Raw genomic sequence first — 12,215 nt, forward strand, 5'->3', positions numbered from 1 at the left:
CTCTCCCCCATGCCCTTTTACCCCAGTCTCAAAGGAAGGCGACTTCATGAGTCCATAAACAGTATCTCCCTCTCTCCAGTCCCCACAAGCTGTTTTGACCCAAGCTTTCCCTGCCTGGTGGTTCCGGTAATCTCTTAAATCTGTTATTGGAGTGTTTGAACCTGGGCCAATATTCATAGTGCCTCCATGCAGAAGTGCTGATCTAAGATCAGGTCTTCCCTGTCCATGAAATTATATTCCTTATGATCTAAAATGCTAAACTGAATCTTGATCAGCAGTCCTACTGTGAGATGGTTTATGAATACGGCCCAGGAATCAAGTAGACGTTGTGTTGCTCCTCTGTCCTGGATTGGTGGTGTTTGTTCCAGCCAAGGGAAGCTCAGGCAGACTTATTGGCCTTGAGGAATAGTTGAGCGGCCGGAGAGGAAGGACAGCTCAGAGCATGGGAAGAGGACCAGTCCCTCCAGAGAGGAGAAAAAGAGACTGTCCAGAGAGGAAGTTTAGGGTTTAGGAAGCCCTCTTACCGAGATAGTGTGTGTGTGTGTGTCTGTCTGTCTGTATGTGTGTGTGTGTGTCTGTCTGTCTGTATGTGTGTCTGTGTGTTTGTCTGTGCCTGTGTGTGTGTCTGTCAGTCTGCGTGCAAGTGTGTATGCCCATGTGTCTACCAATCAAATGAGCAGGTCTGTGCATGCATGCAAGAAAGGGTGTGTGTCTGTCTGTCTGTGTGTCTGTCTGTGTGTCTGTCTGTGTGTCTGTCTGTCTGTCTGTCTGTCTGTCTGTCTGTCTGTCTGTCTGTCTGTCTGTCTGTCTGTCTGTCTGTCCCTGTGTGTGTGTCTGTCTGTCTGTCTGTCCCTGTGTGTGTGTCTGTCTGTCTGTCTGTCCCTGTGTGTGTGTCTGTCTGTCTGTCTGTCTGTGCCTGTGTGTGTGTGTGTCTGTCTGTCTGTCTGTCTGTGCCTGTGTGTGTGTCTGTCTGTCTGTCTGTCTGTCTGTCTGTGCCTGTGTGTGTGTCTGTCTGTCTGTCTGTCTGTCTGTGCCTGTGTGTGTGTGTCTGTCTGTCTGTCTGTGCCTGTGTGTGTGTGTCTGTCTGTCTGTCTGTCTGTGTGTGTGTCTGTCTGTCTGTCTGTCTGTCTGTCTGTCTGTCTGTGCCTGTGTGTGTGTCTGTCTGTCTGTCTGTCTGTCTGTCTGTGCCTGTGTGTGTGTCTGTCTGTCTGTCTGTGCCTGTGTGTGTGTCTGTCTGTCTGTCTGTGCCTGTGTGTGTGTCTGTCAGTCTGCGTGCAAGTGTGTATGCCCATGTGTCTACCAATCAAATGAGCAGGTCTGTGCATGCATGCAAGAAAGGACGTGTGTGTGTGTGTGTGTGTGTGTGTGTGTGATCGAGACTTTAAAACACATACAAAACACGCCAATCATAACAATCTCCCACTAATCACACAGATCAACATCTCACTGAAACAAAACCTAGGCATCCCAAATGGCACTCCATTCCCTTTGTAGTGCACTACTTTTGACCAGGGCCCATAGGGTAATAGAGTGCCATTTGGGATGCGTACATTAACTCAGTGAAAATATGAAAGAGAGGTTCAGCATCATTAAAGGAAATTAGATCTTTAATCGGCTGATTAATTTGATTAGACTAGATCAGGACTAATAGCATCTGCACACACACACACACACACACACACACACAATTACATACACACACACGTAGCTGTTGTCTTAACTGGGGTTTGACCCAGCCTGAGACAGTTTGTTTGTAATAGTTTTATGTCATGTGACTGCTGAGAGATTATAGGCTGTACAGTTCTAGACTCTGGTCATGTGACTGATGAGAGATCATTGGCTGTACAGTACTAGACTCTGGTCATGTGACTGATGAGAGATCATAGGCTGTACAGTTCTAGACTCTGGTCATGTGACTGCTGAGAGATCATACAGTAGGTATACAGTTCTAGACTCTGGTCATGTGACTGCTGAGAGATCATACAGTAGGTATACAGTTCTAGACTCTGGTCATGTGACTGCTGAGAGATCATACAGTAGGTATACAGTTCTAGGCTCTGGTCATGTGACTGCTGAGAGATCATACAGTAGGTATACAGTTCTAGACTCTGGTCATGTGACTGCTGAGAGATCATACAGTAGGTATACAGTTCTAGACTCTGGTCATGTGACTGCTGAGAGATCATACAGTAGATATTTACAGTTCTAGACTCTGGTCATGTGACTGCTGAGACATCATACAGTAGATATTTACAGTTCTAGACTCTGGTCATGTGACTGCTGAGAGATCATACAGTAGATATTTACAGTTCTAGACTCTGGTCAAGTGACTGCTGAGAGATCATACAGTAGGTATACAGTTCTAGACTCTGGTCATGTGACTGCTGAGAGATCATACAGTAGGTATACAGTTCTAGACTCTGGTCATGTGACTGCTGAGAGATCATACAGTAGATATTTACAGTTCTAGACTCTGGTCATGTGACTGCTGAGAGATCATACAGTAGATATTTACAGTTCTAGACTCTGGTCATGTGACTGCTGAGAGATCATACAGTAGGTATACAGTTATAGACTCTGGTCATGTGACTGCTGAGAGATCATACAGTAGGTGTACAGTTCTAGACTCTGGCTTTGTGGATAAGATGGTAATCACTAGACAGCCCTGCCACAAAAGTCAAGAATAGTGAATTATTTAAAACAAACTTGTATTGCCAAGCTATCTGTAGTGTTTCAGCTATCTGTAGTACATCAATTATGATGTATAACATGTTAACGTGAATTCTGATGTATAACATGTTAACATGAATTCTGATGTATAACATGTTAACATGAATTCTTATATATAACATTTTTTATATACCACATTATGTGTATAATCAATTTCCATACAATCAATTTCCTGCACACCAAAAAAGTGTATAGTATTTTATTGTATCATATGGTGATGACTGTGGTTGAGATACATGTCTTGTGTTCCTTTGCTGCTGCAGGGTACACTGGGATATCTCTGGAGGACTGCATATCTCTAGTCCTGGGCCGGGGGACAGAGGAGTGTACAGGTGCACAGCCTCAAACACCCACGGTTCAGCCTCAGAGACTACACAGCTGCTGTTAGCTGGTGAGTACCCAGTCAACTGGGTTATATATGGGAGGCAGGTAGCCTAGCAGTTAGAGCGTTGGGCCAGTAACCGAAAGGTCGCTGGTTTGAATACCCGAGCCTACAAGGTGAAAAATATGCCAATGTGCCCTTGAGCAAGGCACTTAAACCTAATTTGCTCCAGGTGCACCGTACTACTATGGCTGACCCTGTAAAACAACACATTTCACTGCACCTATCTGGTGTATATGACAATTCAACGTGTTATTATATTCATTAGTGCACCCCAGCCCCAAGGTTCGCCAAAGTATACGTCGTCTGGTCTTTGGCGTCCCAACGCAAATAGCGTAGTCGGCAATACATTCCTAACCCTCCGCGACTATGGAGCCGGGAAACAAAGGGGGGAAATATGCGTACTAGTCTTAATAAAACCTCATTTCCACCATCATGTGTTCAGCCAATCAGGTTGCAGCGGCCTGCTGTACGCAGCGTCCAGAAGTAGCTAGCCTCCCTAGCATGGTGGTGGAAATGGGTTTTATTAAGACACTGCTCATAGTTTTCTAGCAGCCCCCCATTAAATGTAGTTCAGGAGGAAACAAAATGCTTTTGTAGCCTGATAGGAGGATGTTTTATTTTATGAACCAGTCGCCGGGCGACATGAGTGTATTACCGGCTGGGTTGATTGCGTCGACACCTAGAGATAGTACACAACGCCTCTAGGGGTCTCAGCGCTAGGGCACACCGTAGGAAACGGAAAATGAAAACAAGCGTTTCTTATTGGTCAAGTTCAGGTAGTCCCTCCTGTTTTCAGTCAGTTTGCTTCCGTTTAGTTCCTAGTGAATACGAACATGTCTCAGGTCTGATAAGCATTATAAGCATGCAAATGATGAAATGCTCCAAGAGGAAATTCTCATGTATTCATAGTATGTACACTATTTATAAATCATTTATTAATACTTATTAATGAAAGTTATTATAAAATGTTACTCAGCCCAGAGACACAAATTAAGTGCAAATGGTAATTTATATTTCTGAGAAAACAGTAGTTACACGGGAGGGGGGATAAATGAGCCACTTGGAAACATTTGTAGTTGTTGTCTGTTTTTCACAGAGCCCCCTGTGATAGCTGTGTCTTGGAGGAACGTATCGGACAAGGAGGTCCCCAGTCTAAGGGCTGTGGTTGGGGGACGGGTCAGCCTACGCCCTGGGGCTAACCTAACTCTAGACTGCCCCGTCACAGGTAGGCCTCCCCATAGCAATTAAATCCCATACACTCTTAGGAAAAAGGCTTTCTAAAGGCTTCTACAACTGGCCCCATAGGAGAACACTTTCTGATTCCAGGTAGAACTTTTTGGGGTTCCATGTAGACCCTCTGTGTAAAATGTTCTACATGGAAATCAAAAGGGTTCTACCTGAAATCAAAAAGGGTTCTTCAAAGGGTGCTTCTACATCTGCATTGCTTGCTGTTTGGGGTTTTAGGCTGGGTTTCTGTACAGCACTTTGTGACATTGACTGATGTTAAAAGGGCTTTCTAAATACATTTGATTGATTGAGATGCTCTACATGGAACCAAAATGATTCTTCAAACGGTTCTCCTATGGGGACAGCCAAAGAACCCTTTTAGGTTCTAGATATCACCTTTTTTTCTAAGAGTGTAGAATGGATCATGCCATAGTGATTATAATTATGTGGATCTCATCTGGACAGACAGTCCCTCCATTTTGTGGTTCACATTGTCAAGCTCCAAAATGATCTACCATGTGTTTAAATAGAATTTCAAGCAATAATAGATATCTGGTGTAAGGTAGCACATTCTGGCAGACATGATCAAGCTATGAAGTGGACATACAAGTTATTGTTTGAAATACAATTTCAACACAAGGTATCTATACAGCATATCTATACAATAATATCTATACAGCATATGTATAATGAAAATAGTAGGATATTTTGACCACTCTGGTCTTTGTCAGTTCTAGTTTTGGCTGCTCTTCGGTAGTAATATACTGTGGTTAACACAAATGAATGTCAGCCTAGTCCTACTGCGATCTAATACGCCAACATGGGTTTTATATATCCATATGGTTATGTGGCAGATCATAGCTACGGTGTAGACACACAGAAAGACACAGTTAGCTGAAAAGTGAATGGTGTGGAAAGCCACCATGCCAGTCAGGGCTCTAGCGGTCGACACATGGATTTAAACTTCCTGGTTCAGTTACAGCTGTAATGATGTGTATAAAATGAGAGCAGAGCTTTGATTGAGAAGTCATGCTTGTGATGAGGCTTGGCAGTTGGCTACAGCATCATGCAATATGTTGTTGAAAATGATCCCTTTTAGCATGTTTAGCTAGAGAGGTTTGTCATTTATGATCTGAAGTGGTATTAGACCAGAGCCCTATCTGACCCCCTATTCCCCATGTAGTGCACTACTTCTGAATCCATATAGGGCACTCGATTTGACCACAGCCCTATCTGACACCCACATAGGGCTGTGGTGCACTATGGGACATTGGGGGATAGGCCGGGGTGTTATTGGAGACAGCCAATAACCTTGACCAACCATACTATAGTTTGGGTTGAATCTTCCCAGGTTGCCTCCTAAATGCCACCCTATTCCCTTTATAGCACCCAGCTTTTAACCAGGGCCTATAGGGTAGTGCACTATATAGAGAATAGGGAGCCATTTGGAATGTGCCTCCAGCCTCATCATCACCTTAGTGAGAACCGCCTGAGATGAAAGGACATGTTATTTAAGTGTCATTTATTTTGGCCTTACACCTTTACAGAAACACACACACACACACACACACACACACACACACACACACACACACACACACACACACACACACACACACACACACACACACACACACACACACACACACACTCTCTCTCATCCCATTCAATCACTGGTGATTAAAGCAGCTGTGTGTGTGTGTGTGTGTGTGTGGGTGTGTGTGTGTGTGTGTGTGTGTGTGTGTGTGTGTGTGTGTGTGTGTGTGTGTGTGTGTGTGTGTGTGTGTGTGTGTGTGTGTTTATGTAAAGGTGTAAGGCCAGAACAAATGTGACATAAATAACATGTCCTTTCATCTCAGTGAAGTGAGAAGTGGAGAGAGAAAGAGGGAGATGAGGGGAGAGAGAAAGAGAAAGGTATTTCAAGGCAATGTAAAGAGATACTGTCTTTTATTTGTTACTTAGGGTTGTGGAGAGACGTCTGGCAGCAGTTGGCTTCCCTCCAAGACACACACACACACACACACACACACACACACACACACACACACACACACACACACACACACACACACACACACACACACACACACACACACACACACCCCTGTAGGATCAACGCTATTAGATCTTATAAACCATCCTGATTGCAGAAGGTAATTTAATCTGTATCAGAGATGTCAGAGAGATCCTGAGAAACAATCACTGGACCTTCACACACACCATTTTAACTTGTCAGTATATTCAATATTGGATTCATCTCCAGTGAGTTTTGTGTACATGCATTTCTCATAAGAAAAAACACATATTTGTATTTGTATTGATTATGGATCCCCATTAGCTACTGCCAAAGCAGCAGCTACTCTTCCTGGGGTCCAGCAAAATTAAGGCAGTTTATACAATTTAAAAAATATTACAATACATTCACAGATTTCACAACACACTGTGTGCCCTCCGCCCCCTACTCCACCTCTACCACATATCTACAGTACTAAATTCATGTGTATGTATAGTGCGTATGTTATTGTGTATGCGTGTGTGTGTGCATGTGTCTGTGCCAGTGTTTCTGTTACTTCACAGTCCCCACTGTTCCATAAGGTGTTTTTTATCTGTTTTTTAAATCAAATTTTACTGCTTGCGTCAGTTACTTGATGTGGAATAGAGTTCCGTGTTGTCATGGCTCTATGTAGTACTGTGTGCCTCCCATAGTCTGTTCTGGACTTGGGGACTGTGAAGAGACCTCTTGTGGCATGTATTGTGGGGTATGCATGGGTGTCTGAGCTGTGTGCCAGTACTTTAGACAGACAGCTCGGTGCATTCAACATGTCCATACCTCTCATAAAAAAAAGTAGTGATGAAGTCAATCTCTCCTCCACTTTGAGCCAGGAGAGATTGACATGCATGTTATTAATATTATCTCTCTGTGTACATCCAAGGGCCAACCGTGCTGCCCTGTTCGGAGCCAATTGCAATTTTCCTAAGTTATGTTTTGTGGCACCTGACCACACGACTGGACAGTGGTCAAGGTGCGACAAAACTAGGGCCTGTAGGACCTGCCTTGTTGATAGTGTTGTTAAGAAGGCAGAGCATCGCTTTATTATAGACAGAGTTCTCCCCATCTTAGCACCTACTGCATCAATATGTTTTGACCATGACAGTTTACAATCTAGGGTTACTCCAAGCAGTTTTGTCATCTCAACTTGCTCAATTTCCACATTATATGTCTATGTATGCTGATAATTATACGTGGGTCTAATCCTGGATGCTGATTGGTTAAAACAGCTTTCCAGCCAGTGTCTATTCCACAAATTACCACCAGCTAAGGCTATGACGTTGAAATGTTTATTTACTGTTCAAACTCACTACACAGTCCACTGTCTTATCAGCCCAGCCAGGCAATTTATAAACTCTATCTCTACTGTGAAAAAGCATGTAGACATTATCTCCCCTTTCTTTTAGACTAGCAATATATCCTGCCAATATATCCTGCAAACACCGGCTTCTCAGGCATTATCACTTAAATGACAGTTGGTACGTGGTATTGGTTAGTTAGTTGAATGGAGGTGATACAACATGTGGTAGAGACCATTCTCAACACATGAACCAGAAGAGGTCACAGGAGCAGATATGGGGTACTGCTCAGTGGAGGCTGGTGGGAGGAGCTATAGGAGTACGGGCTCATAGTAATGGCTTGAATAAATGGAACGCTATCAAACACACCAAATATATGGAAATTCCATTCCAGCCATTACAATGAGCCCATCTTTATGCTATAGGAAGCACATATTCCTATCGCGTGAAGATGGCGACCTCCATGTACTCACCACAAATGACTAATTTGCTAAATTTGCCATATTGTACAATGCTTTCCATTACACATGTTTTGTATTGGCATTGGCACAGTAAACATGATCCCAGTTCTAACTCCAAAGATGGCGGCAGTTAGAAAAAACTAAACAAGTAGATTGTTGTAACGATCGTCGTCGGGTGATGAGGAAGCGGACCAAAACGCAGCTGGGAGCGAACACATGTTTATTCTTTACACTGAAATAAACACGTACACAAAACCAAGAAAATGCCGATACGTTAACTGCTCAAAAACAAAGAGACAACACCCCACAAACAGCGTGGGGGAAAAAGGAACTTAAATGTGATCCCAATCAGAGACAACTAGCGACAGCTGTCTCTGATTGGGAATCGACAGAACCCAACATAGAAATAAACACCTAGAGCTAACACAAGGCTATAACGCCAACATAGAAAACAAACCAAGGAAAAATACCCAACATGACACACCCTGACCCAAAATACCCGAGTTCACCTGGTCAGGGCGTGACAATTGTGATGATTTACTGGCACATTGGACCATGTCGCGCGCCGTAGTTTAAGAACTCTCTGGGTAGTGCTAAAAACAATGACTTCATATCTGAATTCCTCCATCTTTATGCACCTTCGCCATTGAAATGGAATTGACCCCCGTCCCTGATTCATAGATTGACTATGTGAGACAAAACAGAATGAGCTTGTCTAGTAACAGTCTGGCCGTGGCTGCTCAGACCCAATAGCAATACGTTTGAATAACTGTAGCCAAGTACAAGCCAATAGGCACATGCTGTACAGGGCTGCGTCCCAAACGGTAACCGATTCTCTATATAGTGCACTCATTTTGACCAGGGCCCATATGGAAATAGTGCACTGCATAAGGAATAGGGTGCCATTTGGGACTAAACTGCATGTGTGTGTCTGAAGGGAGTGGTCAAGACGTAAGGATTGGCATCCAGTGGTCTGATTTGTCCTAGTGATCTGTAATAACCAGTCTCAAGTAGTCTAATCAGTCTCTCTGTCATCAGGGCGTTCATCTATGTTGGACATTCTAAGTGTTTTTGTATTTGTTTAAAGTTAAGTATTCTGTGATTTGTGGGATGTCTGAATCAGTTATCCTCAGTCTTGTCTCTTACACTAGTGCTCTCTGTCTGTCTGTCTGCTTCTCTCGCTCTGTCTGTCTGTCTCTCTCTCTCTCTCTCTCTCTCTCTCTCTCTCTCTCTCTCTCCACCTCTCTCTCTCTGTCTCTCTCTCTCTCTCTCTCTCTCTCTCTCTCTCTCTCTCTCTCTCTCTCCACCGCTTCTCTCTCCCCCTCCTCTCCCCTCTCTCTCTACCAGGTGTGCCTCAGCCTACAGTAACTTGGCAGAGGAAGGAGGGTGTGTTAGATGTCAGCGTGGCGGTACCCCTGCCCTCTGGTTCTCTGTGGCTCCAAAACGTCACTCTCCAGAGCCAAGGCACCTACTCCTGCGTGGCTGCCAACCCCATAGGAAAATCCACTGCTTCCACTGTTCTCCATGTCACCGGAGGGTTCACACACACATGTGAGCGTGCATATACACACACGAGCATGTGTACTGTGTACACAGATTTACACACAAGTGCTGTGGCAGCCCCCCACACACGCGCGCGCGCACACACACACACAGCTGAGGTATAGGGCTGGCGCTGTGCTAGCTATCAGGGTGGTAAAATCCATCTCCTCTCAAATGTTAATCACACCTCATTGTGGCACGCACACACACACACACACACACACACACACACACACACACACACACACACGCTACCCTGACCAAACCAGGGTGGTCCAAGAACGATTATCCTGAAATATTTGTCTAACACTCAGACATTCACTAAACATGCTCTGTTTCTGTACCGACCATGGTCTACATTTCTCCTCTTACATGATGTCTGTTACTCTGGAACATATCCTAACCTACTGTAAACCTCCACACAACATGATGATAACCTACTGTAAACCTCCAAACAACATGATGACAACCACTGTAAACATCCATACAATGTGATGTTATCTTACTGTAAATCTCCATACAATATGATGATAACTTACTGTAAACCTCCATACACCATGATGACAACCACTGTAAACATCCATACAATGTGATGTTATCTTACTGTAAACCTCCAAACAACATGATGACAACCACTGTAAACATCCATACAATGTGATGTTATCTTACTGTAAACCTCCATACAATATGATGTTATCTTACTGTAAACCTCCAAACAACATGATGACAACCTACTGTAAACCTCCATACAATGTTATGTTATCTTACTGTAAACCTCCACACAACATGATGACAACCTACTGTAAACCTCCATACAATGTGATGTTATCTTACTGTAAACCTCCATACAACATGATGATAACCTACTGTAAACCTCCATATACCATGATGATATGTTGAATCTTACCAGGACTAATACAGAAATGAGACGAGGGATTAATCAAACTATGACAACACTTGAAGCCTGTCCTGAAGGCCCTAGTTAGAACATGGTAGGGGAGGAGGACAGAAACATTCTGCCATATTGTTTAGATTTGACTGTGGTTTCACTTTTCTTGCCCCAGTGAATTATTGATTGATGGATGGATTTATTTATTAATTAATTGATTAACAGGTCCAGCTCCAGACCCAGCTCCAGACTCAGCTCCAGACCCAGCTCCAGACTCAGCTCCAGGCAGAGCTTCTACAATGTCCCAGCAGTTCAAGGAGCTGAGTAGGAGGAGAGTCCTCATGGCTTCACGCATGGGAACCACTGTGACCATCAGACCTGGAGACATGCTACGCATAGGTACTGCACACACACTTACACAAGTATGAATGAATGCACACACACACACACACACACACACATACACACACACTGTATCAAGCCTTCATAATGACCAATGGCCTCCCTCTCTCCTTCCAGGATGCCCAGTGGTTCCAGACCATAGAGGGCCTGTCCGTTGGGACTACCAGAACCACACTCTGAAGGAGTCCACCTGGACCGGACCAGACCTTTCCCCAGGACAGAGGCTGGGTCCTGGGCAGGATCAGGGTCTGGGTCCTGGTCTGGGTCTTCAGTACCGTATACTGGTGGGAGGTCGTGTTCTGGAGGTGAACACGGTGCAGGGAAGGTTCTCCGGACACTACCGGTGCCAGACCCCCATCCACGACAACACACAGCTGCTGTCCGCTTGGATCCACGTCCATGCTGAAGGTGTGTGTGTGTATGTGTGTGTGTGCATGCCTGCGTGTGCGTTTTATGCACAACTTTCTGCTGGCCATAATTTTTAACATTTAATGAGACCCACTCCACAAAGTTCTCATAACGTTCCATGTAATTCATTGTAATTACAGGTATGTGTGCAGTCCGATGTTACACTGAACTGACGTGTGTGTGTGTGTGTGTGTGTGTGTGCATGTGTCTTAACTGGTGTGTCTATTCACTGACTTCTAATGCTCTTATTGTACATATCAACCCATTCCCTTTGTAGAGCTCCGTTAAGCTTCCCTTCTCCCTCCCCTTATGTCCTGTTCTTAATAACTGGATCAAACACACACATGATGGCTATTGTGCTGTCAGGTCCAACCTCACTTTCAGGCTTTGTCCCAAATGGCACCCTATTTCCTACATAGTGCACTATGTAGGGAATATTGTGTCATTTGGAACACAATCTCAGCCTCTCTGTGGATACAGCTGTTAGCTATCACCAGATCCCAATTAACATGGGAATTTGTACCACTCACAGTCATCAGAACATATCTTTCCTCTGAAGAATGTTTATAATTCAGGCATGAGGGAAGTGGAGGAGTATGACGAGAGAGAGAGAGAGAGAGAGCGAGACAGAGAGAGATGGAGAGACAGAGAGAGAGGGAGAGAGAGAGAGGGAGAGAGAGAGAGAAAGAAAGAATCCGGCAGGTCAATACAAGCAATGTCTCAGGCATGGTAGTGAACTTAAGCCCTAAACCATGTATCATTTTAAGCTGTGCCAAAACCTCTTGGACCCCATGTTGTTTCTAGTTAAAGTTCCCTTCTGTCC

General features: G+C 44.2%; 1 protein-coding gene across 1 annotated transcript in view; it reads left to right on the forward strand.

Moving 5' to 3' along the window:
- LOC106591568 (ADAMTS-like protein 3) overlaps positions 1 to 12,215 on the forward strand; it is a 142,794-nt gene that overhangs the window by 121,954 nt on the left and 8,625 nt on the right. Inside the window, exons 13-17 of the mRNA XM_045689441.2 lie at positions 2,994 to 3,121; positions 4,212 to 4,340; positions 9,499 to 9,702; positions 10,808 to 10,981; positions 11,102 to 11,392. Of these exons, the coding sequence (XP_045545397.2) occupies positions 2,994 to 3,121; positions 4,212 to 4,340; positions 9,499 to 9,702; positions 10,808 to 10,981; positions 11,102 to 11,392 (926 nt within the window). The remainder of the gene's footprint in view (positions 1 to 2,993; positions 3,122 to 4,211; positions 4,341 to 9,498; positions 9,703 to 10,807; positions 10,982 to 11,101; positions 11,393 to 12,215) is intronic.

This window comes from Salmo salar, chromosome 11 (genome assembly GCF_965601325.2).
Source record: "Salmo salar chromosome 11, fSalSal1, whole genome shotgun sequence".
Taxonomy (NCBI): Eukaryota; Metazoa; Chordata; class Actinopteri; order Salmoniformes; family Salmonidae; genus Salmo; species Salmo salar.